At 39.0% G+C, this 23,625-nt stretch overlaps 2 protein-coding genes and 2 pseudogenes across 3 annotated transcripts; 3 read left to right on the forward strand and 1 right to left on the reverse strand.

Annotated features, from left to right (window-relative positions):
• Window positions 1-609: 609 nt before the first annotated feature.
• Window positions 610-8,107, reverse strand: LOC131298883 (uncharacterized). Of its 2 annotated transcripts, none has more exons than XM_058324384.1 (14): window positions 7,747-8,107; window positions 5,898-6,085; window positions 5,308-5,375; window positions 5,171-5,224; window positions 5,007-5,090; window positions 4,817-4,902; window positions 4,385-4,465; window positions 3,766-3,896; window positions 3,039-3,080; window positions 2,499-2,575; window positions 2,330-2,420; window positions 2,170-2,251; window positions 1,169-1,241; window positions 610-899 (listed from the first exon to the last, which is right to left on the reverse strand). In XM_058324384.1, the coding sequence occupies exons 2-14, from the start codon at window positions 6,039-6,041 to the stop codon at window positions 731-733; spliced, it is 1,182 nt and encodes a 393-aa protein (XP_058180367.1). In that variant the 5' UTR covers window positions 6,042-6,085; window positions 7,747-8,107; the 3' UTR covers window positions 610-730. The 2 variants fall into 2 exon arrangements, with proteins under 2 accessions (XP_058180367.1, XP_058180366.1); XM_058324383.1 differs by having other exon boundaries at window positions 5,898-6,042; window positions 7,747-8,100.
• Window positions 8,108-8,566: 459 nt separating this feature from the next.
• Window positions 8,567-11,554, forward strand: LOC131298497 (GDSL esterase/lipase At3g27950-like; annotated as a pseudogene).
• Window positions 11,555-13,907: 2,353 nt separating this feature from the next.
• LOC131298884 (GDSL esterase/lipase At3g27950-like) lies at window positions 13,908-16,479 on the forward strand (annotated as a pseudogene).
• Window positions 16,480-16,619: 140 nt separating this feature from the next.
• On the forward strand, window positions 16,620-23,561 carry LOC131298498 (uncharacterized). The gene is made up of 11 exons (XM_058323985.1): window positions 16,620-17,097; window positions 17,873-18,073; window positions 18,215-18,390; window positions 18,721-18,991; window positions 19,269-19,507; window positions 19,623-19,709; window positions 20,785-21,175; window positions 21,910-22,110; window positions 22,217-22,380; window positions 22,700-22,970; window positions 23,137-23,561. Exons 1-11 carry the CDS (start codon window positions 16,848-16,850, stop codon window positions 23,379-23,381), a joined length of 2,496 nt encoding a protein of 831 aa, XP_058179968.1. The 5' UTR covers window positions 16,620-16,847; the 3' UTR covers window positions 23,382-23,561.
• The last annotated feature ends 64 nt before the right edge of the window (window positions 23,562-23,625 follow it).

Below are 23,625 nucleotides of genomic sequence, written 5' to 3' on the forward strand. Positions count from 1 at the left end.
TGAATCTATTGAAAGATGCCGTTCATTCCTACAATTATTGGTTCGAATTTGTTTGAAGACTCGTATCGGTAAGAGTTTTTTAATAAATTTTAACTATCGATTATCTCAATATATGGTTTAAATTTGAACTGTCTCGTCTAGTCCAGAACTTGGATATGAGAGAATCTAAATCTTTCTAGTAATTCAATGCACGTAGATGGCCACCAATTAGGAAATATAAAAATTATGTGTACAATCATTTGTGTCTATTGCTAATACGATACTATGATAGTGTCATAATTGATAATCATTTTATATTATTTCCGTCCAAAAATTCCAAAAAGCCCTTAGCAGGAAGGTACCTATTTTTTTAACAAAGCTGGAACTCGACCTCATAAACTTGCAAGCTGTTTGGATCGTTCGGCTCATGATTGAGCCGACTACGATTCAGTTTTAGATAGACTGCAAGATTAGCAAATCAAGATACTGTCAATAGCTCGTTCGTTAAGTTATGTAGATCTGGCGTTAACCAAAAGACCCGCGCGTTCAAAAACAATCTAAGCTAGTACTACAAATTATGGGCAATGGCCACCGCAATATTCATCAGTTGAGAAGCAGCTTGCAAGTTATGAAGAGAGGGGCCAAATTAGATTAACTCCAATTAGTTCTTATAATTTCGATATCCCTTCACAGCACAACAAAAAGTTAGCAGTAGTATAAAACTTGCATAAAAATTCACCCACTTCTCGAATTACAAAATTTTCCCTAAAGGTCTCAGCTCCCTGGGAATGCCATCAAAATTCCCGGAGTCTACATCTGATTGTAGCACAGGTCTCTGTCCATGTTTCCAGTGAATGCCTTCTGCTAAATGCTCCTTGTTTGGGGTCAGCATAACGAAATTTGGATCTGCTCGTTGATAACTGCATTTTTTATCGTAAACAAAACAAAAGGAACACAGTTTAGTCGTAATCAAGAAACCTGAATGATAATCAACTCACGCTCATGAAACACGAGCAGAGGGTACAAGTGTACAACTCGATTGCTTGAAATCGAAAGAACCAATAATCCATTATCTGAACAAACATAGTCAAACTAAAATCTATGAACATGCTGGGCTTTCCCTCTGATCATTACTGCTGAATAGACCTGGGAATGTAAGTTTGAAAGAACAACATAAAACTAAACTGACCTTGCTTCTCTAAGATTATCGACATGGATGCCGAATCCAAAAGATGTGTTTCCAACTGTACGATCTCTAATGGCTGCGAAACCAATGAAAATAATTGCTCAGATCATAATTTACCTGTTGGATATCTTGTCGTCCATCTGAAGTAGTGAACAAATATTGACTCATAAAAACCTAACTCACATCAATCATCTAGGCGCAGATTTCCTAACATATGTTATACCCCAAAAATCTAGTTCGACGTCACGAGAAAATTTCACAAGAGAGGCGAGAGAATGAACAAATCTCTAAATTTTGGCTTCATTAGAGGATACATACAACTCAGACCAATCTTACCATATAAAATCGACCTCCTAAAGACATGCTCCATATTGAAGGGGAAAAAATAAAGGAGGGGAGGGGAGGAATCACAGGAGGAACTGGATCACTAAAGAATGAAGCATGGTTCCCTCCTAAGTTGTTCAGTTGACTAGAAAGGAAAGGACAGAGGAAAGGAATGACTTAAATCATCTGCAATTTTGCCCTTATTTTACCAAAAGCTAGACCAGCCAAAGAATAACTTGACAGCAAAAGAGTTATTTGACGATCCGGTTCACTTTCTAACTTCCCAGAAATCTACCAAACAAAGAATTACGTTTCTCTCCTCCCCAGTCATCCTTCCACCACCCCGAAACTCCTCTTCTTCTCTCTTCTCTCCCCTCCTTGCCCAATAGACCCCGTTAACATGCGAAGTATCCCACGTATAAGAAGATTGCAAGCTCACACCAAATTCTCACAATTGGTTAAAACAGGCCAACAAATTGTTTGACAACTAAATACATAAAAAGAAATTTTTACTTTTTATGAAAATAAATGTTCCCCCCCAGACTTTCCTTTTTGGATGAACTTGCCAACTTGGACAGTTGAGGCTTTTCTTGGCACTCAGGGACTCTGGTATCAAGTTTAAAAAACCTACTACTTCATAGGCAAGCCTTGGAGAAAACAATTACTACTACTGAAAATACCTGAAATGTTGAACGTGAAAGAAGGTTTCCACCATGACTTGAATGCTAAAGCTATAGATGAGCTCAGAGGCCCAGCCTTTCCCTGATAAGATGATGCATGGATAGCCATTAAACTTCGTGCAATCCAAGGATTCATCATAAGAGAGGATCAGAACCGTACCTTCACCAAGAAGTTTTTATTGGCTTGCCAAGATGCAGCAACTTGAAAAGTGGAATCTGCATTAGGGCTTGAGGTTTTGTTATCATCAACCCTTTCACCACGAGAATATACCGATTTTAAAACCAACTCTTAACAGGATTAACTTTTTCCCTGATAACAATTAAAATACCTTGTCTGTAACTCAAAACCGAAGTCAATGTAGTTCGTAATCCCAACTACTTCTTTTTCTTCAATTGGGTTCTTCACCTATGCAAAGCATTTTTTAAACCATGATGAGGGTACATTTGATAATCTAAAAGAATGATACACTTCAATGTAATTTGGAAATAGCTTAAAATGCATTACAAACAAAAGTAAAGAAGATTTTGCTTCTAGTAGTCACAACTCGAAGCAATACCTCATGTGTGTGTGTGTGGGTTGTTATTGAAATGAGGGGGGAAGATAAGAATAGTAACCACAACCCAACAGATGACATAGTTATATCTTCTGAAAACTTAAATACACAACCACTGCTTATAAAGTAACCTCTGCTCAGAACTGAGCTCCTATGAACGGACAATGTCCCTATTGTGCATCTACCCTGCTTTAGAGTTTTTTTTCCTTATGGAGTACTTTATATATTGTAAAATATACATATGTACAGAGAGAGAGAGAGAGAGAGAGAGAGAGAGAGAGAGAGAGAGAGAGAGAGAGAGAGAGAGAAGCATACCCGCCTTTGGACCACCACATGTTGATAGAATGAGGCAATGAACTGCAGTGCAAGGTATATTAACACGAAATTAATAAAGAAGAAGTGCAATAGAATTAGAATCATGTATTTACTCCCCAACAATATGCAGAATCCATTCATTGGTTCCTGAATTACCACAGAAATTCAGGGCTTACATCAACACACACACTGTATTTTCAGGCAAGTTTAGGAGACTTGAACATGAGCCGTTCATTGGCGGCGAATGCAGCCTAAGCTGACAAGAAACTCAAATGCAATGCCATACAAGCAATGATCATCATTACACATACAGATCTCAAGATGGTAGAAAGCAGTACGACATGTGTCATCACATCGTAACCATTATTCATCTGTCATTTTGTTGTACTGCTACGGATCCCCGCCATTAGTATTGTATGTTATCATCGCCATTGCACAACAAGAAACTCAAACAATAATTTAACTGCCCTGATCGAGCACACCATAATATAAATAACCTAGATTCAGTTCCAATTACTAGGGAAGTATTCCCTCTACATTTATGTAATCCAATGTTTCATCTGTCAGACCATGAAATTTTAAAGCTCTGATATGAAGTATGAACTTTTAAAAGGATATCATCAAGCTTTCTTTGAACTCATTTCAGTCAAAATACATTAAAAAGGAAAGGAAAGGTCAAGCAAGTACAATAAGATAAGGGTTTGTAATGCTTTCAAAGGCAACAAACCTGGGAACTTCTAGCAAGTTCAAGACCAAAATTGAAGGATGGACTCAAAGGACTGCCTGATCCTAGTCCGTAGCCAATCGCACAGCTCCAATTTTCTAGATCATTATATCTGGTTCCTTCTTTGCTTCTAACTGTTAAACACATTCATGAGGAGAAAATAGAAATCAGTTTTCGGAAGATCAGATGGCAACTCAAGAATACAATAAGCAGCGAAGATAGTACACATACGAAGCATAAGCGTATGTCCAATGTACAACAAACTTACAAAATTAAGTAACAATGGCATGAGAAAAGTTTTTTGTTATGGTCAAGCCTGGGTCCGTGTACTCGTGTAGTATTGGTAAATGGTAACGAATGTTCCTTGGTAAAATAAGTCATTCATGGACTTAGCATAGGAGTCAAATATGTTTCCATGAAATTCTTAGGCCATTAAAGGGCTGGTATATGGATTGTGGACGTTGACCTTTAATGGTGCACAGTTTCGAAGCTAATGAATACCTAATGAGCATATCGTTGAGATAAGATCTTTGTTCCAACAGGATAGTAAATAAACAAAAAGCTAAAGAAAGCACGTAACCTTAAATCTTATAAGTGAGAATGTATGGTGAGAAAAATTTACAATTTGGTTCATATTGCACTCCAGCAGTTAACCTTCCCATCTTGCTTACCAGCCATGCACTTTTTGGGAATTCATCACCCACTGCATAGATAAATAAATCAAATCAGAAGACCTTTTTCTCCCACATATTTTCTTTTCACATACACTTCACAACTTGTCATATACTCGTATCCAAATTCCAAAAGCTAACTGAAATTAGAATAGCTGGTCAAAGAGTCACAATTTCCAGACAAATATAGGCCAACGCAGGCTCTAAAAACGATGATTAAATTAAATCTGCACACATTGCATTCTAAACAAAGGGAATAAAAATAGGAAAGAGAGCAATCATTCACGGGGTTCCAAACAACGAACGTAGCAGATGAAATAAAAGAAAAGAAACCAGATGACTAATGTGAGTATAGTAGAAAACTCAATATGTAGGTGACATACAAGAGAAAGGCATTAGTGTCGCTCCAATGGACAGATTTGACGACCCATATCTCAAACCCATAACACCATAATCCTCTGAAGAGACTCTGCATCATCAGTAAGTGTAAGCTTTTTAAATGAAATATCATTGGTGTGATTGCATCCATGCAAACTTGAGATTCCATATGATAATCTAGGGATAGGAATATGCCTTTTCTTAAGAAGTACAGGGAAAAATCCAAATGCCCCAACACCATATTGTGGGTAGTAAGCGCTTGACCTTACCAGTAAAACCCTACGTTGAACACACACACCTAGAGATTAGACAATGATTATAAATGGTAGCAGAATACAAGTCAACAAAGTGCCCCTTACGGATCAGTATTCGATACGAAAAGGTCCATGAACGTGTGTGGATCATAAATATCACTGCGAGTAAACATCAGATTGTCAATTGACTATTTACTTAAAACACCATAGGCAGTTGATGTACAGGATAAGGACTACACTACCTTTGCCAGCGGAATAGTGCATTTCCTACTATATTCTCATCAGGCTTGTGATCAAGTGGACCTGAGACCTGAATTGGCTAAGGGAAAAAGTACTTTTCTCCATGATAGGAGTGTCAATATACTACCGCAATAATCCAATATAAGATTAAAGAATAGAAAAACATTCTCTGTTCAGACGTATATTGAGGCAATCTTTCAGACTTGCCCCGCAATGCAAAGATATGGGATATAAGTTGTTTTTCTTAGAGAAAGAAGACTACGAATCCATGTACCAATGGCTCAGTAACTAAGTAAACAGCACTTTATCTTCCCAATGGGTTCATTGATAAAAGCGAGAACCTGATTAAACAAAATAAATCCCCGATCTTCAGAAATACGACAAGATAATCAACCTGCATGCCATAACGTTTATCATTTGAAACTTTGAGGTATATATATATATACCTCTTAAAACGTTCAGCGTGTGTGAGGGATAGTAACGATATGTTTCCAAATAAGTATAAAAAATGCAACATAAGGGATAAGATGCGTAAGACAATAAATATGGGAGCTGAAAGCTTGAGAGAAATTACTATAATTTGGATGGATACAGTTGCAATTAAATCAACATGAGGATCATCAATCGGTTTTAGCATGATTCTTGTGCTAAAATGCCTAGCTTCTTCAAAGTAATCCTCAAAGAGGCATCTCAATGCAAGCTTCCCAAATAGCAAGTTATATGAAGACTCTAACATCCTGCATAACCTCACAATGAGTTAGCTAATAAACTCTTCAACACCTATCATACAAAAAATAGTAACAAATTTAGTGAAATTAGAATATTTGGAATCCAGGAACAAAAAAATTGACAAATGCAAGCTGAATAATAAACTCAATCCATTAAATGCCCCCATTCATAAGGCAGCCAATTCATTTACATGCCATTGACTCATCTCTGGCTACTAATAACTCCGATGTTGATAATTATCCCTATTATCTCTCGGCCAAATCATGAACTCATTACACCATGGAGTCTAATATATCCATTGTTGACTGAAATCCAAAATGATGCTACATTCCAAGGGAACAACCAGCTCAGACTAAGGGATACTTATCGGACTCTGAACCTATGAGAGAAGCAAACACTTCTTTGTTTTCAGGAAATGGGACCATGTGTACGAAATTCTTTTGCAATGAAAATTCTACTACCTTCAACCAGTCTAGTTGGCCCTAAATCTCTAAGTTGGCCAGTATTTTAGTAAACGAAATTGTCCAATGTTGGTTCCAAATTAGCTGCCCTTGAGCTTGAACCAGCATTCTCACATTTGGAAGCCTGAGTTTTAACCACTGCACCGAGTATTGGCCCTTCCATTCTAGCATTCTTAATGGAAAATTGAGTTTTTGTTAGATAAAGAAATAAACGGATGCATATACATTTATGAGTACAAACACTAAGTCTGGTGACATACCAATTGCACAAACCCTTCCACACACATGGGTGCAGGGCCCACACCCACTGTGAGTGAATTTGTAAGTGTTTGTGTGACTAACTCCATGGGTTGGTGCTGTCGTAGTCACCTCACCTGGCAACTATAGGCCTATGAAAACCTTTGGTATGGAGTTCTACTCCCAGCTACGTGCTATCAAACCTATATCGGGTCAGCCCACATGGGGTTTTAACCTGGTTTAATTTGACCCTCTGCTAGTGGGTGGTGGGACCACTTGCCCAGATTAGTCGGCCTATTGGGCCGGATACCAAGTGATCAAAAAATTGTGTGCCACTAGCATTTATGTGAGGACATAAACTCCCACTGTCTGACACACTTAATTACTAGCAGTTATTAAGTAAAGACCACATTAATGAGATCACAAGAAAGCCCGACAACCACAACAAAAAGTCCAAATCAAACTAGACTACCATGCTGTCCGATACCCTTTACATTGCGTTCACAATCGGAAGAGAATTCAAAACTAAAACAAGGGATTTGAAATCAATGTCGCGAGAAAACCAAAAAAAGGTCCCAAATCTCAAATACCAATACTTTAAACAATTAGCCAATCCACTAGTACTTCGCAACTAAACTTGTTTAGAAAAATCTCAAAACTTGTAAAATTATAAGACAGACATAAACAGATCTACAAAATGAACCATAAAATTGAAGGTGTTAGTGTTACAAGCTCTGCTAACATGTTAGAAAAGTGTATTGACAAGAAAGAATCTAGCTTTCATTGATGTGTATAAACCACAACCTTAGCATGCCTTCTTCATACAGACTACAAGACATTGTGACTAAGAAATATAAACAAATAAGGAAAACAGACCTAACCAGAAAACCAAGGCTACTAGAAAACATGAATAAAAACTAAACAAGAAACATGACATGATGATAAAACCTGAAAAAACATGTAACCTAATATTTCCTAAATTATGCTAGAGAAGGAATGGGTAAAGAGAAAAACCTGGTGCGGGCAGCGAGGGGAGGGAAATCAAAGAGCGGTGGAACCAGCACCATCGGTGGTGGAGGTTCTGCGTGCGAAAACCAGTTCCCCATCTCTCCCTCTCTCCACTTTCTCTCTACTTTTCACTCTCTGATAATCGTCAGAGGAAACAAGTACAATGAAGAGAGAGAATAACTAACCGAAGGAAAGCGAAAGTAGTGGACTTGGGCCACCGCAAATCTCTCACTCTTTAACCGCACTGTTGAAGCGACGTGTCCGCCCCTTCTCTATTTCCGGCGACAGCAATGTGTTTTCCGTGGATTAATTTACACTTTACAACCTCTATGTATTACTTCTTATCAATTCGCCCCCCAAAATTGTACTACATTGCAGCGATATCACCACAGATCTGTTCGAAATTGAGATGGTGAATTTACAGGTTTGCCCCGTCGTGTCAGTGATGATCACCTTGCCAATGGTCAGTTTCGTATTTAAAATCATCTCTCTTACACGACACGACGGGGCAAACCTTGCCAATGGTCAGTTTCGCATTTAAAATCATTGCAATGACGGGGAAAATTTGCCATTTGCAATGACAACACTTAGGGAGATTAGTATTTCCTTCTCTCCCAACTCCCAAGTACCTTCGTTCTATTTTTAGATGGAAAAGCACTTTCAAAACCTTTCTGAAAAGTATAGCTAATCTTAGAATTGTTAGACTAGCTTTTATTGACCCATCAATTTCTTGATTCCATAATTATACAGCTTTATGCAAGCATGCAGGGGATAGCAGGATCAATATTTCGTCAAGAATTAAAAGGTTGGTGCTTTCACCATCCATACTGTAGTCTCCCATGTGACGCAAAAGCAAAAAATTGATTCGAGTCATCCATTTTATAGATTTCAATGTGTTTATCATCCACACACATATTTAGTTCGATTGAATCTTAGTGGCTATTTTGAACAAACTATAATTGTCATAACAAAAATTGACAGCTAGACTTCAAATATCTATTTGTCCTCAAATAAATATGATTTCTACTTTGCCAATATCAGACCAACTTGATTTGTAGTGCAAACGGTAAATACATCGATACCTACAAAATGAACGACTCAAACCGTCGAATAGAATTTGCAGATTTTCATTTGGGATCACATAAGAAACTACAGGAGGAAATTATGATATGAAATGATCTCGATTATCTGTCCTAACCATGGAGTGCTTTTTGGATCAATAATTCTACATTCCCTTGTATCTATAACCTGTCTATATATATGCCCCAAGAAGCAACTTGAAAATGGCTTTGAGCCATCTCTTTCTTTTTCAATTGAGAGAGAAGGTTGCTGCAAAGCAACCCCCTGAAGTTTTAGGAAATGGAAATTTGGGTCCTCGGAATTTTGCTGCTTTCTGTGGTGGTGGGCGGAGATGAGGGAGGTGTTGCCCGCGGCAGCGGTTCTGATGGGAGTAGTAGTTGTGGGTTTCCGGCTATATACAATTTCGGAGACAACAACTCAGATACTGGGCAACACCAAGCAATGTTTGCTGATTTGGATTTACCAAATGGCCCAACTTTCTTTGGCAAGTCCTCTGGAAGACTCTGTGATGGTCGCCTTGTAATCGATTTCATAGGTAAGTATTCATAGGCATCAATAAAATCTTGTGAATTTTCTAGTCATGACTTGAATAACTTGTCTTTGACTGGACCAAAAAATGATCTAGTCGACGTGTCCGTATGTTGACCCGGACATCTATGATTACAAAAAAACATCCCTGTTTGCCTGTTTGGTGATGTTTTTCAAATTAATTTCGCAAAGTACTTTCTCCTCTTTAATCAACTTTATGTATATGTGATTGATTGCAGCTGAGCACTTGGGGTTGCCATTCTTGAGTGCATATCTAGACTCATACCAGACCAATTTCAGGCAGGGCGCTAATTTCGCATTGGGAGGTTCGTCCACCCGTCCTGACAAAAGCTGGAGTCATTTTAACCTAGTACGCCAGGTCTTCCAATTCGCGCACAACCGCCCTCTATGATCAACTTATTAGTGGTGATGGTGAGCTCTCTCTCTCTCTCTCTCTCTCTCTCTCTCTCTCTCTCTCTCTCTCTCTCTCCATTTTTTAATTTATACCGGTTAAATGGAGAATTATGTTGGTACTTTGGTAGCAATTAAATATTTAAACCCTTAATTGCCTTACAAGCATTTTGGTCAACTGGGCTTTGTTATGTTAGTTCTCGATTTTAATTAGTTGCAGCATAAGATGGATGTCGAGAACATTTTGTTCACATTAAGGAAATGACTCAATGAGTCGTCTATTTTGTATAACAATATATACAATGTGTAGGCAAGAATCAATCATCAAAAAGCATCCTCCCGAGGCCCGAGGACTTCTCAAACGCTTTGTACGTGATCGACATTGGGCAGAATGATTTTGCCTTCGAGTTCCAAAAGTCTACGGTGGTGGAAGCCCGAAAATCCATTCCTGCCATTGCGAATGCTACTGATGAGGCAGTATATGTGAGTAACGTCCCATGCATCGGCTAATTGCATGAAAGCCTGGTTTCAGTAAAAATTGGAACTAACATATTATGCTCTTTGATCCAATTTTCCCCAGTTTCTACATAGTTTGTACGCTGCAAAGTTCTTCTTGATTCACAACGTTGGGCCGGTTGGCTGCTTGCCGTACAGTGTTAGATCCTACCAAAAGAAAAGCCCCGGATGCACGTTAGACCAGAATGGATGCGTGAAGGAGCAGAATGAGGTGGTTCAAGAGTACAACAGAGAGTTAAAGGAGAGGGTTTCCAAGCTCAGGACAACTTACCCGAATGCAACGTTCACATACGTCGATGTGTATTCGGCTAAATACAATCTGATAAGCAATGCAAAGAACCTACTAGGTAAGTTAACTTTTCTATATCACCAACGTCGAGCATTATCTACAATCTGATAAGCAATGCAAAGAACCTACTAGGTAAGTTAACTTTTCTATATCACCAACGTCGAGCATTATCAACAAATATGCATGTACTCCAATGCCTGGACAGCAATTTATGTGATAAATGATTGGTAAAGGAGGAGCGTAACGCAAATGGATGTGTTGGAATAAGTCAAGTAGTAAAAAGACACAGCATCAACCACCGATTCGGTGTGTCCCCACAGTTTTGTAGATCAAATAACTTAATAAACACATGTCTCGAGCATGCATTCTAGGCTGCAAAACATTCTGTGATATCAAAAGACACAAATCTCAAGACATGATCATACAACTAAGAGTGCATCGAGACATTGTGACAGTTTTGGGGACAGAACATCGTGTGACTTTTCGAGACTACTTTTGGGTGATAATCACCCGGCCCGTTTTAGAAGTGGAGATCCAACTTTTCTGGGGATGTAATCGCAGGTTTGAATGATCCGATGAAGTTCTGTTGCGGCAGCTATGATGACCGGTACGTGCCATGTGGCCGGAAAAACTCGGATGGAACTGTGACAGGCTCCACTGCATGTAAAGATCCAGCAAAGTACATTTTCTGGGATGGAGTACACTATACTGTAGCGGCCAACCAGTTTGTCGCGAAACTCATCATCAATGGCTCTCTGTCTGACCCTCCGTTGCCGCTTGCACAGGCTTGTTCGGAAGGCATTTACTCATAATCTAGTTGCAATCTTAATGGATCTACTAATTGTGGTGGTCTTTTTAACCATTATGATTTCGAATGGCACAAACACATAATCTAGCCTGCTTATTGTGCATGGTGTCTGCAAGATATATTTAACTCCTTCCCATATACAACTAACCACTTCAATTTATGATGTTTCAACTTTAGTATTGGTTGTCATTTACTCTGCTTTTATCTCCTAAAATGGAATGAATACATGCTAAAAAAATAGAGCTTTAAAACACTGGAATTGGGAAATTACTCAATAGGTAGCCAGTGAAGTTTGCATTCCTACTAGAAGTGTGAACGATGAGGAAGAACTGAAAGGTGGCCAGGACATCTGGTTATCGAAAAAAATAAAATTTGAAAGGTGAATAACACAAAATTTTGGTCTTTTGCATTCTTGTAAAGACTACGGTATTAACGAAGGCTGGGAGACTCGATACTCAGTCGATAGGCTAGTCATAGGAGGAGAGCTACATCCAGATATGTTTGGTTAGCCATCACGTATATGAACTCCTCGTAAATATTAAGTTATGAGAGGCATAGTTGCGAAATAACTTCGTTCACTCTAGCCCTGAATTTCCAATCAAGTACATATGTTGGGACCACGTAAAAGCCTTGCATTTTTGGAGTTTTGTGTTATGCGAATTCATTTTCAGTGTTGGTTTTCAAAAAAATGTATCAAGTTTCGTCTTGATTGAGGAATCAGCAAAGGAGAAAAAAAGAAGGACTTGGAGTCCCTGCAGTGCTCTAAAAGAGCTGCAACTTGCAGCCCATCAAAACAGTGCCGTTTTGGTCCAAACCCTCTACCCTCTCTTGTCTGACACGCACAGACTCTCTCTCCTCTCTCTCTCTCTCTCTCTCTCTACCCTTTGTCCTCTTTTTGATTTCTTCTGCAAATTTTCTTTCTCCACTCTAAAAGGTTCGTGAGCAGTTAGGCTCCGTTTTGCTTTCTTCAAAAAAAAATTTTTTCAAAAAGAAGGTAATTTCAAATTCAAATAAAAAAATAATAATTTCAAACTCAAATATAATTAAAATGGAAAATAATTTTTCAATTTTTTTTAGACTGTTTAAAAGATCTCAATGAGATCTCTCAAACTAGATCTATATTGGTAGAAAAATTATTTGCGTAAACACATAATTTTTGAATTTGAAATTACCTTCTTTTTTAAAAGGAAGGTTTATATAAAAAGTGGAACGCCTTCTTATAATTAATGGTAATATCTAAAGAGGAACAAGAACACTTTTAGCAAAGCTTTGATGAATTTTAATAGTTGATTGGGTTTTTTCTATGTTTTCTTGTGATTCACTCTAGTTTGCTGAGATTCTAAACGAGAATATAAACTCCATGGAAAAAGGGTTGGTTACTTGGATCTCTTTCTTCAATTACTAGATTTTATGAATTGGTTCCTTTCCAAATTAATCTTAAGTTCCGCTAAGAACTTTTTCTTTTAGAACATTTTGTCCTTATTCAAAAAATTCTGCGATTGTTTGTTTTATTTCAAATTTTGGTGGATTATTGATTCGCCTCGACGAGACAAATTGGAAGAGTAAAAAAAATTACTTTTACCTAAATATTTTGAGAAATAACCATTTTTTTAGCAAAAAAGTCAAAAAAATCCTTTTTTTTTTTAACTTAAAAATGGTTATTTCCCAAAATATTTCGGTAAAAGTAAAAAAAATTTACATTTCCGAGTCGAGATGAATCAAAAAGTCAAAAAAAATTTGGCACAAAACTAATAAACGAGAAAAAATTCAAATAAAGACAAAAAAAAGTCATAAAAGTCCTTTGAGTGCCGGTGGAATGAGTTTCAGTTAGGAGCATTTTTCCCATATCTGATTTAGAATTGAAGTCGTTTAAGGAAAAAAAAAAAAATTGCTTGATGACCAAAATTGATCAGAAATTATACATTTTTGGTTTGGAGTTGAAGAGGACAAATGGGTCTGACAAGAGAGAGAGAGAGAGAGAGAGAGAGAGGAGGGGGGACAAATGGGTCAGAGAGAGGATTTGTGTGCATCTTGGCCCAAAACAGCGCCGTTTTAAAGCGCTGCAAGTTGCAGCTCTTTTAGAGCACTGCAGGGACTCCAAGTTCAAAAAAGAATGTCATGAATTCGTAAAAGATTTCACGTGTTAAAAATCTAAGATTTCTATATTTTTTGCCAAAACTAATCCATATTTTTTTCGTTTTCATTATTTTGTTAATTAACAAGAAAATAAAAAAATCCAAGTAAAGAGATGAGAGCAGAGCACAAAGCTGTAGCCTCACCTTTGAGCTGATCACCGAGGGAGGGGGTATTTCATGTACAAAAATGTACAGGAACACAACTTCCGGATACGACTCCGGACAGAACCGTGTGAGTGAGGCACCGTCCGATGTATTTGCAATCACAAGCATGCGAAGCTTCTGGACGCAGTTGTATCCAGAGTTATATTTCCAGCATTGCTCACGGTATATGTCCCCTTCTTTCACAATGCAACAAGAAAGAAAATTCCCTTTCGGTAATCCATAACACGGACAGAGACATGCGGCAATCCATAACACCACACACGAACCCCCATTTCTCTCTACTCCGCCTGTACAATGCAACTGAAAACCACGCGCCTTCTTTTGCTTTCGTCCGCAGCCATGGCGAAGTCTGGGCTGGGAGCAGTTTGGGCACTTGGGTTGTCGTTTTTGACAGTAGTGGTGGGCGGGGAATCGATTGGAAGTGGTTCTTCTTCAGGAAAAAACTGTGGGTTTCCTGCTATTTTCAATTTCGGAGACTCGAACTCGGACACAGGAACCGGGTCGGCGGCCTTCGTTGAGCTTCTTCCGCCGTACGGCATGAGTTTCCGCAACTTGGCCAGCGACGGTAACCTCATCATTGATTTCATAGGTAAAAAAAAGTAAGGTTTTTCCACAGAATTTCGGGTCGGGTTTGTCAAAACCCGAACTGAAATCCGACGGGTTTTCTATTCCCAAGAATTTCAACAGTTTATTCCCAAGAATTTCCTAAACTGCATATGGCAACAGTTAAATTGATACTTAAATGACTTTGTGAGCGCTTCTGGCTGTGTATAATGATTGCATTTTTCTTTCCTTCTGTTATTTTCTAAGTGGTTTAGTGATTATTGCAGCCGAGAATTTGGGATTGCCATGCTTGGATGGAGCCCTTGACTCAATTGGGACAAGTTTTAGCATGGAGCTAACTTTGCAACTGGGGGAGCAAAGATCAGTCCAGTTGTTATTCACGGGTCAACTATCCCTCTCCACCTAGACATCCAAGTCTCTGAGTTCTTACAATTCAAGTCGCGCACCGTTGCCCAGCATAAGCAGCTTGGCAATAACAGTTAGTCCTTCCTCCCTTTTTTCTCCTTCTTCCTGTTTTCTTCTTGCCCAGTGCAAGTATTGATCACCGCACTGTGCTAATGGTGATGGTGGTTGGTGGCATTCAGGTGACAACCTTCCGGTGGCCGAGGTTTTCCCAAAGGCTCTTTACACCATTGACATTGGGCAAAATGACGTTGTTGCTAATGTTGACAGTTCTTTCATTCCAACTATCATCGAGCAGTTCTCATGTTCCCTACAGGTAAACAACACCTGCCCCATTTACCATAGTTGGATGATTTGAATTTGCCAATGTTGACATGCGATCTTCAGTACTGCTATACAAGCACAATGTTTGTACGTAATTTCAATAGAGAAGATGTGTCATGTTATGGTACGTTCATTTTAAAGCAAATTTCAAAAATGATATGCCATGTCTTGAGATGCGATAATTGTGTGGGGAGTCTGCATGTAAACCATTTTCCTTTTGCTTTGACCTTTGAGGATTGAAGCTGAAGTCTTGTCCATGCTTCAGCAGCTGCTTAAGAGTGGAGCAAAGTTCTTGTGGATACATAATACAGGCCCTCAAGGTTGCAGCCCTAATGACTGCATAAAGAAGTCCGAATGCTTGGTAGATCAGAATGGATGTGTTATAAGTCGGAACGAGCAGTCTACGGAATTCAACAAACAGCTGAAGCAAATGATCTACAAGCAAAGGGCACAGTATCCAGATGCGGCAATCACATATGTCGACGTGTATACAGCTAAACATACGTTGATAGTCAACGCAAAGGATTACGGTAAACAAGCTACTATAAGCTAACGAAATACTTTAAGACAAACCTTCAAAAAAAAATTAGAAAGGTGTCCAGATTGCTATGCTAATTTGGCCTACCCTGCATTCTGGATAGTTTTTTTGTGTTAATTTATAAGTTCCTTGACACATGAAGGGGTCCTTTGTGATAGGTTTGTGTGGGATGTGATGTTAGGTATGCACGATCCCTTCACGGTCTGTTGTGGCAATGGGTTCATGTGTGCTCAAAGAGACTTCAATCAAACACTCCTCGGCACTGCATGCACCGATCCGTCAAGGTACATTAACTGGGATGGCATGCACTACACAGAGGCAGCTAACCGGTTTGTTGCACAACTCATTGTGAACGGCTCCTTGTCCAATCCCCCTCTACCAGTTGCAGAGGCTTGTCGTCGTACAGCATGAAAGTATGTCAAAGATTCGAGTGTCGATTGCATGTTCATCATTTGCCTATATCGTATCAGAATTTGATGTACTACCTCTAATGTAGGAATATTGGTGGTCTATGACTGAAGGCTTATAAGATGTCTATGGTGTCTCCATAACACACTCTGAAATTGTTATCACATGTTACTACTTACAGTATCTCTTTACCAGATCACTATTTGTTTTGTCACCAGTTACGCTTTTATATCCGAAGTTCATAGCAAATTTCCAGGAAAGCCCAGTTGAAAAAAAGACAGCACGGAGCTTAAAGTATTTTTTATATGTTTTTTTAGCCAAAAAGAATAAAAATATGAGGTTATTGACAATAGCTTGTAACTTAAAAGAAAAAAAAACGCAACCTTTTTTGCTTATTTTACTAATATCCATGATATGATATCCGAACTTGTTTGGATTTATAGGCATATTATCCTCTGCCTAGTGGGCGGAGGTTAGCAAGACCGATTTAGTTACTCATTCAGAATTGAAAATAGAATTGAACTGTTGATAAGGACAAGACTATCCTTAGGCGTTACAAAAACAAAGAAAACTAGCCTTGCCGAAAGGGGAAGGATGGAGACTACTTGCCTGAACGATGGAAAGAAAGGACAAATCATTTCCTTTTGCGTTTTCCCTCCAGCCAAACAATCAAGATGAAAGTAATCTCTCTCCCTAGCTTTTCCATTCTCCACACCGGTCCAAAAGACAGTTCACTCACTTAAAACCAATCATGCAATTCAATTCAGGACCCCAAACGTTGGACTTGGTCCACTTGTCTCCTTCAATTGACATCACACTTCTTGTCTATTAATTATAGTCCATACTATTGTGACGTACACATATTCACATGCTGTTGTGAGAAGCTCGAGAGTCACATGTTTTTGTTCTTTAAAGGGACTCTGTTGAGCTTGTTTAACCATGGATTCTCGGCCGGAGGTTTGGATGTTTGGGTTTTTGGTACTTGGATTTGTTGGTGGACAGGTGGGTGGTGCTGGTGTTGCTTCGAGAAGCTGTGGGTTTCCGGCTGTGTATAACTTTGGAGACTCGAATTCCGATACTGGAGCCCGATCGGCGGCCTTGGGGGGTGTGCCTCCACCGAATGGCGTAACTTTCTTTGACAAGCCATCTGGAAGGCTTTGTGATGGTCGTCTCATCATTGATTTTATAGGTAAGCAAGAATCTGTATATTTCTATCTAGTAAACAAACAGGATGGTTTGTCCCATTTCTCTCTGGAGGGACAGAATGGAATGTGTGTTGCAAATCTCACGTTCCTCGTTCCAATGCGCTTACAATCTTAGTGTGCGGTGAGAATCTCAAAAATATAAAAATCTCAAGCCATTACGGTGAAGTTTGTAATGCACTTTGATGAGGACATTAATTTTGGGGAGAAGATCTTTATGCTCATTAGTTCATATGTTTCATGTCCCCAAAATCTAACACATTGCAACACACATTGGAATATTTTGGACAATTGAATTCCAAAACACGATTGTGCGCCTGTAAGTAGTATAGGACATGAAAAGAATTTTGCGTAGTGGAGTATCCGATGCTCATTCATACACATACAGCTCAAGACCGAACCCTCTGTTCAAATTCTCCGATCCCTTTCTCCCGAACCATAATCTAGAGCAATTAGATGAGTCTCTCTGGGCAATGGCACGCCATCCTTTATTCCCAGAATTCTTTTGTATTTTGGTCCCATGAGTACTTTTGCCACCACAATTGTGCCTTGAAATTAGTTTCTTAAAGTTTCCACCGCGTTGTGGGATTGGGAGTTTAGGAAGGCCATATATGGGAACAAGAATCTACAGATTGAGGATCGATGGCCATACTGCTGATAGGCAAGATCCACCATTGATGGCTCTTCATTCATTTACTGCATCTTGCTACTTACCTTGTATTTTGAAAATAAAAGAACGATTTAACATTTTCTCTTATGCAGCTGAAAATCTGGGATTGCCATACTTGAGTGCATACCTGGACTCAATTGGTACAAGTTTCAGACATGGTGCTAACTTTGCAGTGTCTGGTTCGTCTATTCGTCCAGGCGGCTATAGCCCCATCCACCTAGACCTCCAGATAAATCAATTCGGTCAATTAAAGTCGCGTACCACTGACCTCTACAATCAAGTAAGCAGAAATGGTGAGCAAACTGATCTTTTCTCTAGAAAAAAAAGAAAAAAAATTTATGTTTCTTCTCTACCAATTGCTGCAGTAGTAAAATTTGGGATCAACAAGTAAAGAGGAAGTATAGGACTAAAACTGTTAACTTGGTGGCATCCAGGGGAAAAGATTACACCATGTAAAAGTAGTATTCCGAGGCCTGAGGACTTCCCAAAGGCCCTATACACGTTTGATATCGGACAGAATGATATTGCCTTTGGTTTTCAGTATTCCTCTGAAGAACAAGTCAGAGCATTGATTCCCGATATCCTGGAAAAGTTCTCTAAAGCAGTTCAAGTAAGCACATCCATCCACACCTATCTGCTATATTTACTGAGACATTGATGTTCATCTTCTTCTTTTCTTCTGGTACATAATAAGCCACCGAAATGATGTTTCAGTGGTATATTTGAAATAACAGGCCCTCTTCAAAAAAGAAGAAGACATAATAGGCCACTTTACTGGGCCATTTCATTTGGAATTATAAGACTCAAATTTGCCACAACAGTAAAGTTATGTTTACGTCAGTCGAAGAAATATGAGCTCACACTATGGGATGTGTGGATATCATACAATATTTCATCCTATTTTGGATACTGAATAACATTTATCAGGTCTATGTTTCAGAACTTGTATGACCAAGGGGCAAGATTCTTCTGGGTGCATAACACGGGGCCACTCGGCTGCTTGCCATATAGTGTCATCAACGATCAATCAAAGCCCGGAAATTTAGATCAACACGGGTGTGTGATGCCAGTTAATGAGGTGGCTATGGAGTTCAACAGGCAGCTAAAGTACAGGGTCTCAAAGCTAAAGGCGCAACTTGTACATTCAACATTTACATACGTTGACGTGTATTCGGCTAAATACTCTCTGATAAGCAATGCAAAGAATCTAGGTACTACTCTTAAACACACATGCCAAGAGTTCTCCAGAAAAGTGTCCCGAATTCTCGGCTGATTCACGACATTCATCCTCAATGGGGCCAAAAATTATCCGGCAAATGTTGAGTACTAGGCGCCGCTGCATTTTTTGGATAGTTATATTTTGTGTCTTGCAGTATTACTACTTGCTATTTCTACGAGCATTGGCTCACTACAAAAGAAAGGCTACATTTGGCGAAATATTCAATCAGATGGAGCAAATCTAACTGTTCTGAGGGAATTTGATGGCAGGTTTCGAGGATCCGATGGATTTCTGCTGCGGCAGTTACTACGGATACCATGTGGATTGCGGAACGTTGGCATTCGTTAACGGCACCGTCTATGGATACCCGTGCAAAGAGCCATCGAGACACATTAGCTGGGATGGAATACACTACTCTGAGGCTGCCAACAAGATGATTGCAAATCTCATTGTCAATGGCTCCCTTTCCGATCCTCCGATATCAATCGCAGATGCTTGTCAACCTCTATGAACACGCACCCTTGACCTTGATTTCCTCTATTATCGTTTGTGGATGATCGATAATCGTAGCGGGTTCTTGTGCTTTCGCTCTATACAGCTCTAAGGCGTCTGAAATGATGCAGAGTATGCTTCTGCAATTGGAATATGCAAAATTTTCAATTTGGAAATCGTTTAGTAGATTCTGTCCCAGCAATGTGTACAGATGGATGGTTTGAAGACTGTTACATCTGTATAAAGTTATAAACACAATAGTTGGCATCAAGAAGTTTTCATCCAAACAACCCCTAAAACCTCGAAATCGTCCTGAGATATAGGTTCCAGGCTTCCAGGTGGAGCTTCACAATCTCACAATTATGCGTAACTAACGCGTCACTTGGTGGTGGACTCCACACTTATTTGTGGCTGTGTGCGAGCCCAAAGTTCCACTAAATAAGAACATCTTCCAAATCTCGGTGAAAAACAAAAAAAGAACGAGTGAAAAATAAAACAAAAGAGCGAAGTATATAGTTGTTCTTCCTTGTTCACTCAGGGGCGAAGTGCAATGTTTTTTTTTTCAAATACGCGAAGTAATTTGCATATTTAATTGTTACCCAGTTTAAATATTATTTTTCCTTCCCGGACTGATTTTTATTTATTTTTTGATCGGCTTCCTTCTCCGGATTGTTGGTAACCAAAGAGTAGCATTTCTTAGACATAATTACAATAGCAAGGGCTTGTTTGCCTATTATCTGTTCATTGGTTTTTTTGGAATGAGCCAATTTTGTTACTTCTCAAATTCTTCTCATCAGAAGTCCCAAAAAAAAAAAAGAATCTTTAACCTAAATATGCAAAAAGGTCACGAAAGATGATTTTTTTTTTTTTCCCCCCAAAAAGAAAGCAAGACAAACCAGACGTACATATTGTTTTTGTTCTTGTTTTGAGTGCAATTTGTTTTTCTTATTTTGTTGTTGTCTATCGAAACTTTTTTTTTATAATTAAATTATGTCTAATACGTGCCCCCACCAATGTCAATTTCGAGCTACGCCACTATCCTCACTTATCTTATTTCCATAGTAAGATAATTATATAGACCTTGCAAACCCCTTCTCATTTAATATACTGAAGTTTTCTATTTCGTTGCATTAGCTAACAATGTATAATTTGGTTTACCATCGGTTAAGTTAATTAATCAGTAAACCATTAACATTTCTTTCTGAACTGAACATTAACATTAACATGATTCTAAGAAACATCACCTTTAAGCTAACCGGTTTAGCTCAATTAATATACTTACTTAATTAACGTTACAAAACTTCACTATCCAACGAAAAAACATATAGGCACATAGCTCTTCTAACAAGCTCAGAAGAATCTCATTTCCTCTGTCTTTGTCTGAACTCTTCTGCCGAGGTTGTTCACGACCAGCCACATATGGGTTCTCCGCCGTGTACATGGGTGCTTGGTTTGGTGGTACTAGGATTTGCTGCCGAACAAATGGTGGGTGGTGCTAGTGCTGGTGGTCGTGGTGGTTCGAAGAGTTGTGGGTTTCCGGCTATATACAACTTCGGGGACTCGAATTCAGACACCGGCGGGCGTGTGTCGGCCTTCGGCCAAGACCCGTCGCCGTATGGCGAAACTTTCTTCGGCATGCCGTCTGGAAGGCTTTCTGATGGTCGTCTCGTCATTGACTTTATAGGTAAGCAAGCAGTAAATATGTTTATATAGCCGGGTCTTGGCAGCTGTTGGATTTCATCGTGCATTATAACAGCTGTTCGTAGGCACCCTGAAACGTTGGATGAATTGCATTGTTGGTATTGACCCTAAAAAAGAAACAGTAGGTACAACAAGTCCACATATTTGCCCCTATTTCTCGCTTGTTTCTGGCCAGTACTTGTTTGATATTTTCAATGCACTCCCAATCACACAATATGATGAAAATCTCGAAACATACGATGTTCAAGATTTGGTCATTCGCAATATGTAGTGAGATGATAAAAAAGGACATGTTTTCTTGAGATCGAATCCTCTGTCCAGATTCTAGATGGCTACCCCGGCCCGAATTGTGTATCAAGAGTGTAACACTATTGTACATGATTATGAGTGCAATACGGAGAGGAATCAAAGATTTCGAAATCTCTGTCTCAAAGAGCTAACTTAGATCTCTTGATGGGTGAATAGACATTCGGATTCTGTTTTCCTAAAGAACAATAGCCGGCTGCACGATCAAAGTACAAGATCGCTGGAAAACGACCATTAAATAGTGACGGAAGAAGTAGTTTAATCTTGCTCGTGGAAAATTGTGTGCAAATCAATCAAGTTTGTTAGTTCATGCACGCTCACTTGGAACAAATATCAGTCGAAATTGCTCATGGAATATTTCTCCCTCTACTTTTGGATGAAAAGAATGACTCATGTAATCGTTATTTGCAGCTGAAGAACTGGGATTGCCATACTTGAGTGCATACCTGGACTCAATTGGAACAAATATCAGTCATGGTGCTAACTTTGCAGTAGCCGGTTCCACTATTCGTCCAGGCGGCCACAGTCCTTTCTTCCTTGACATCCAAATCTCACAATTCATTCACTTCAAAACCCGTACCGCTCTCCTCTACAAGAAACTTAGCAAAAAGGGTATGTTCTAGGGCCAATTTTTTTTTTTTATGCGAAAATACATAGGTATAGGCACTGGTGGGGAGATATTTTTATGAACTATGTATGTTAACTTGGTGGCATCCAGGTAAAAGCAATCTTCCGAGGCCTGAGGACTTCTCGAGGGCTCTTTACACTTTTGACATGGGGCAGAACGATTTAGCCTTGTTTGATCAGGATACTAAAACCACAGAAAAAAAGGTCAGAGCATCTATTCCTGATATCCTCGAGAAGTTCTCCAAAGCAATTCAGGTAAGCAAAAACACAACCATTTCTCACAGGAAAATGCTACTTTTTCGTAATAGATAGCGTACAATACTCAACTAAAACGACGTGGCAATGAGATTTTCGAAATGATTTCCATTTAAATAGGATTTTTATTTGAAATTGTAAGACTTAAGTTTGCCACACCATTCTGTAGCGAACTATTACATTGTTCATTTCTATTTGTAAGTCTACTACTCTTGTTGAAAGACTTTGTGTCTATGCTACTAATATTGATCGTTTACGTCGAAAATATGATACCTCGTATCTTTTGATTGGTACTAAATGTCTTGCGTCTATGTTTCAGCGATTGTACAAGGCAGGGGCAAGGGTATTCTGGGTACATAGCATTGGGCCAATTGGATGCTCGCCATTCACAGTCATCTATGGCGAATCAAAGACCACAAAGTTAGACAAATATGGGTGCATAAAATCTCAGAATGAGGTGGCTAAGGAGTTCAACAAGCAGCTAAAGGACAGTGTCTCCAAGCTAAGGGCAAAACTTGCGCATTCAGTATTTACATATGTTGATGTGTATTCAGCGAAGTACTCAGTGATAAGCAAGGCAAAGAAGTTAGGTAAGCTTACTACTAGAAAACTGGACAAACCCATAAAACTTTCGGGAGAAAAAAAAAAAAAAAACTCAAACTTTTTTCAATATAGAGCCTCTTTATTTGTTGCATAGTCGTCCATAGGATTGAGCCCAAGTAACTGTTTTTTTATGGAAATCTGATCTGATGGCAGGTTTTAATGATCCGATGAAGATTTGCTGTGGGATTTACGGTGAATATCAGGTGGATTGTGGGTCAACAGAAACTGTGAATGGAAAAAAAGTCTATGGAAAACCTTGTGCTGATCCATCAAAATACATAAGCTGGGATGGTACACACAATACTGAAGCTATCAACAAACTAATCGCAAAGCTCATTGTCAACGGCTCCCTTTCTGACCCTCCGGTATCACTTGCAGATGCTTGTCATACTCCTTGAACACCGAAGCCTTCATAGCTATGTTATCGAAATGCTTGTTCAATAATCATAGCATGTTTTCCTGTTATATAGGTGTCCACGACAGTACTGTTAAGTATTCTTTTGCAATTTTGATAATCAGACCATCTTATATTGTAGTTTAGGTTTCTGTCAATAAGAGTGAGCCTTGAATTTGATACCAATTATACATATGCGAAACATGGGGGTGTTTGTGGACAGTGACACCACAGTACTCAAGATGGTT

This window comes from Rhododendron vialii, chromosome 8a (genome assembly GCF_030253575.1).
Source record: "Rhododendron vialii isolate Sample 1 chromosome 8a, ASM3025357v1".
Classification (NCBI taxonomy): Eukaryota; Viridiplantae; Streptophyta; class Magnoliopsida; order Ericales; family Ericaceae; genus Rhododendron; species Rhododendron vialii.

Excerpts from the sequence above, each read along its gene's own strand:
- LOC131298883 (XM_058324383.1), bottom strand. The coding sequence starts at position 7,838 with ATGGGGAACTGGTTTTCGCACGCAGAACCTCCACCACCGATGGTGCTG. Across the intron at positions 6,043-7,746 it reads CCCCTCGCTGCCCGCACCAG|GATGTTAGAGTCTTCATATA; the intron begins GTTTTTCTCTTT and ends GAGGTTATGCAG. Across the intron at positions 4,466-4,816 it reads GACACTAATGCCTTTCTCTT|TGGGTGATGAATTCCCAAAA; the intron begins GTATGTCACCTA and ends TTATCTATGCAG.
- LOC131298498 (XM_058323985.1), top strand. The coding sequence starts at position 16,848 with ATGGATTCTCGGCCGGAGGTTTGGATGTTTGGGTTTTTGGTACTTGGA. Across the intron at positions 18,074-18,214 it reads CAATCAAGTAAGCAGAAATG|GGGAAAAGATTACACCATGT; the intron begins GTGAGCAAACTG and ends GGTGGCATCCAG. Across the intron at positions 21,176-21,909 it reads TCTCGTCATTGACTTTATAG|CTGAAGAACTGGGATTGCCA; the intron begins GTAAGCAAGCAG and ends CGTTATTTGCAG.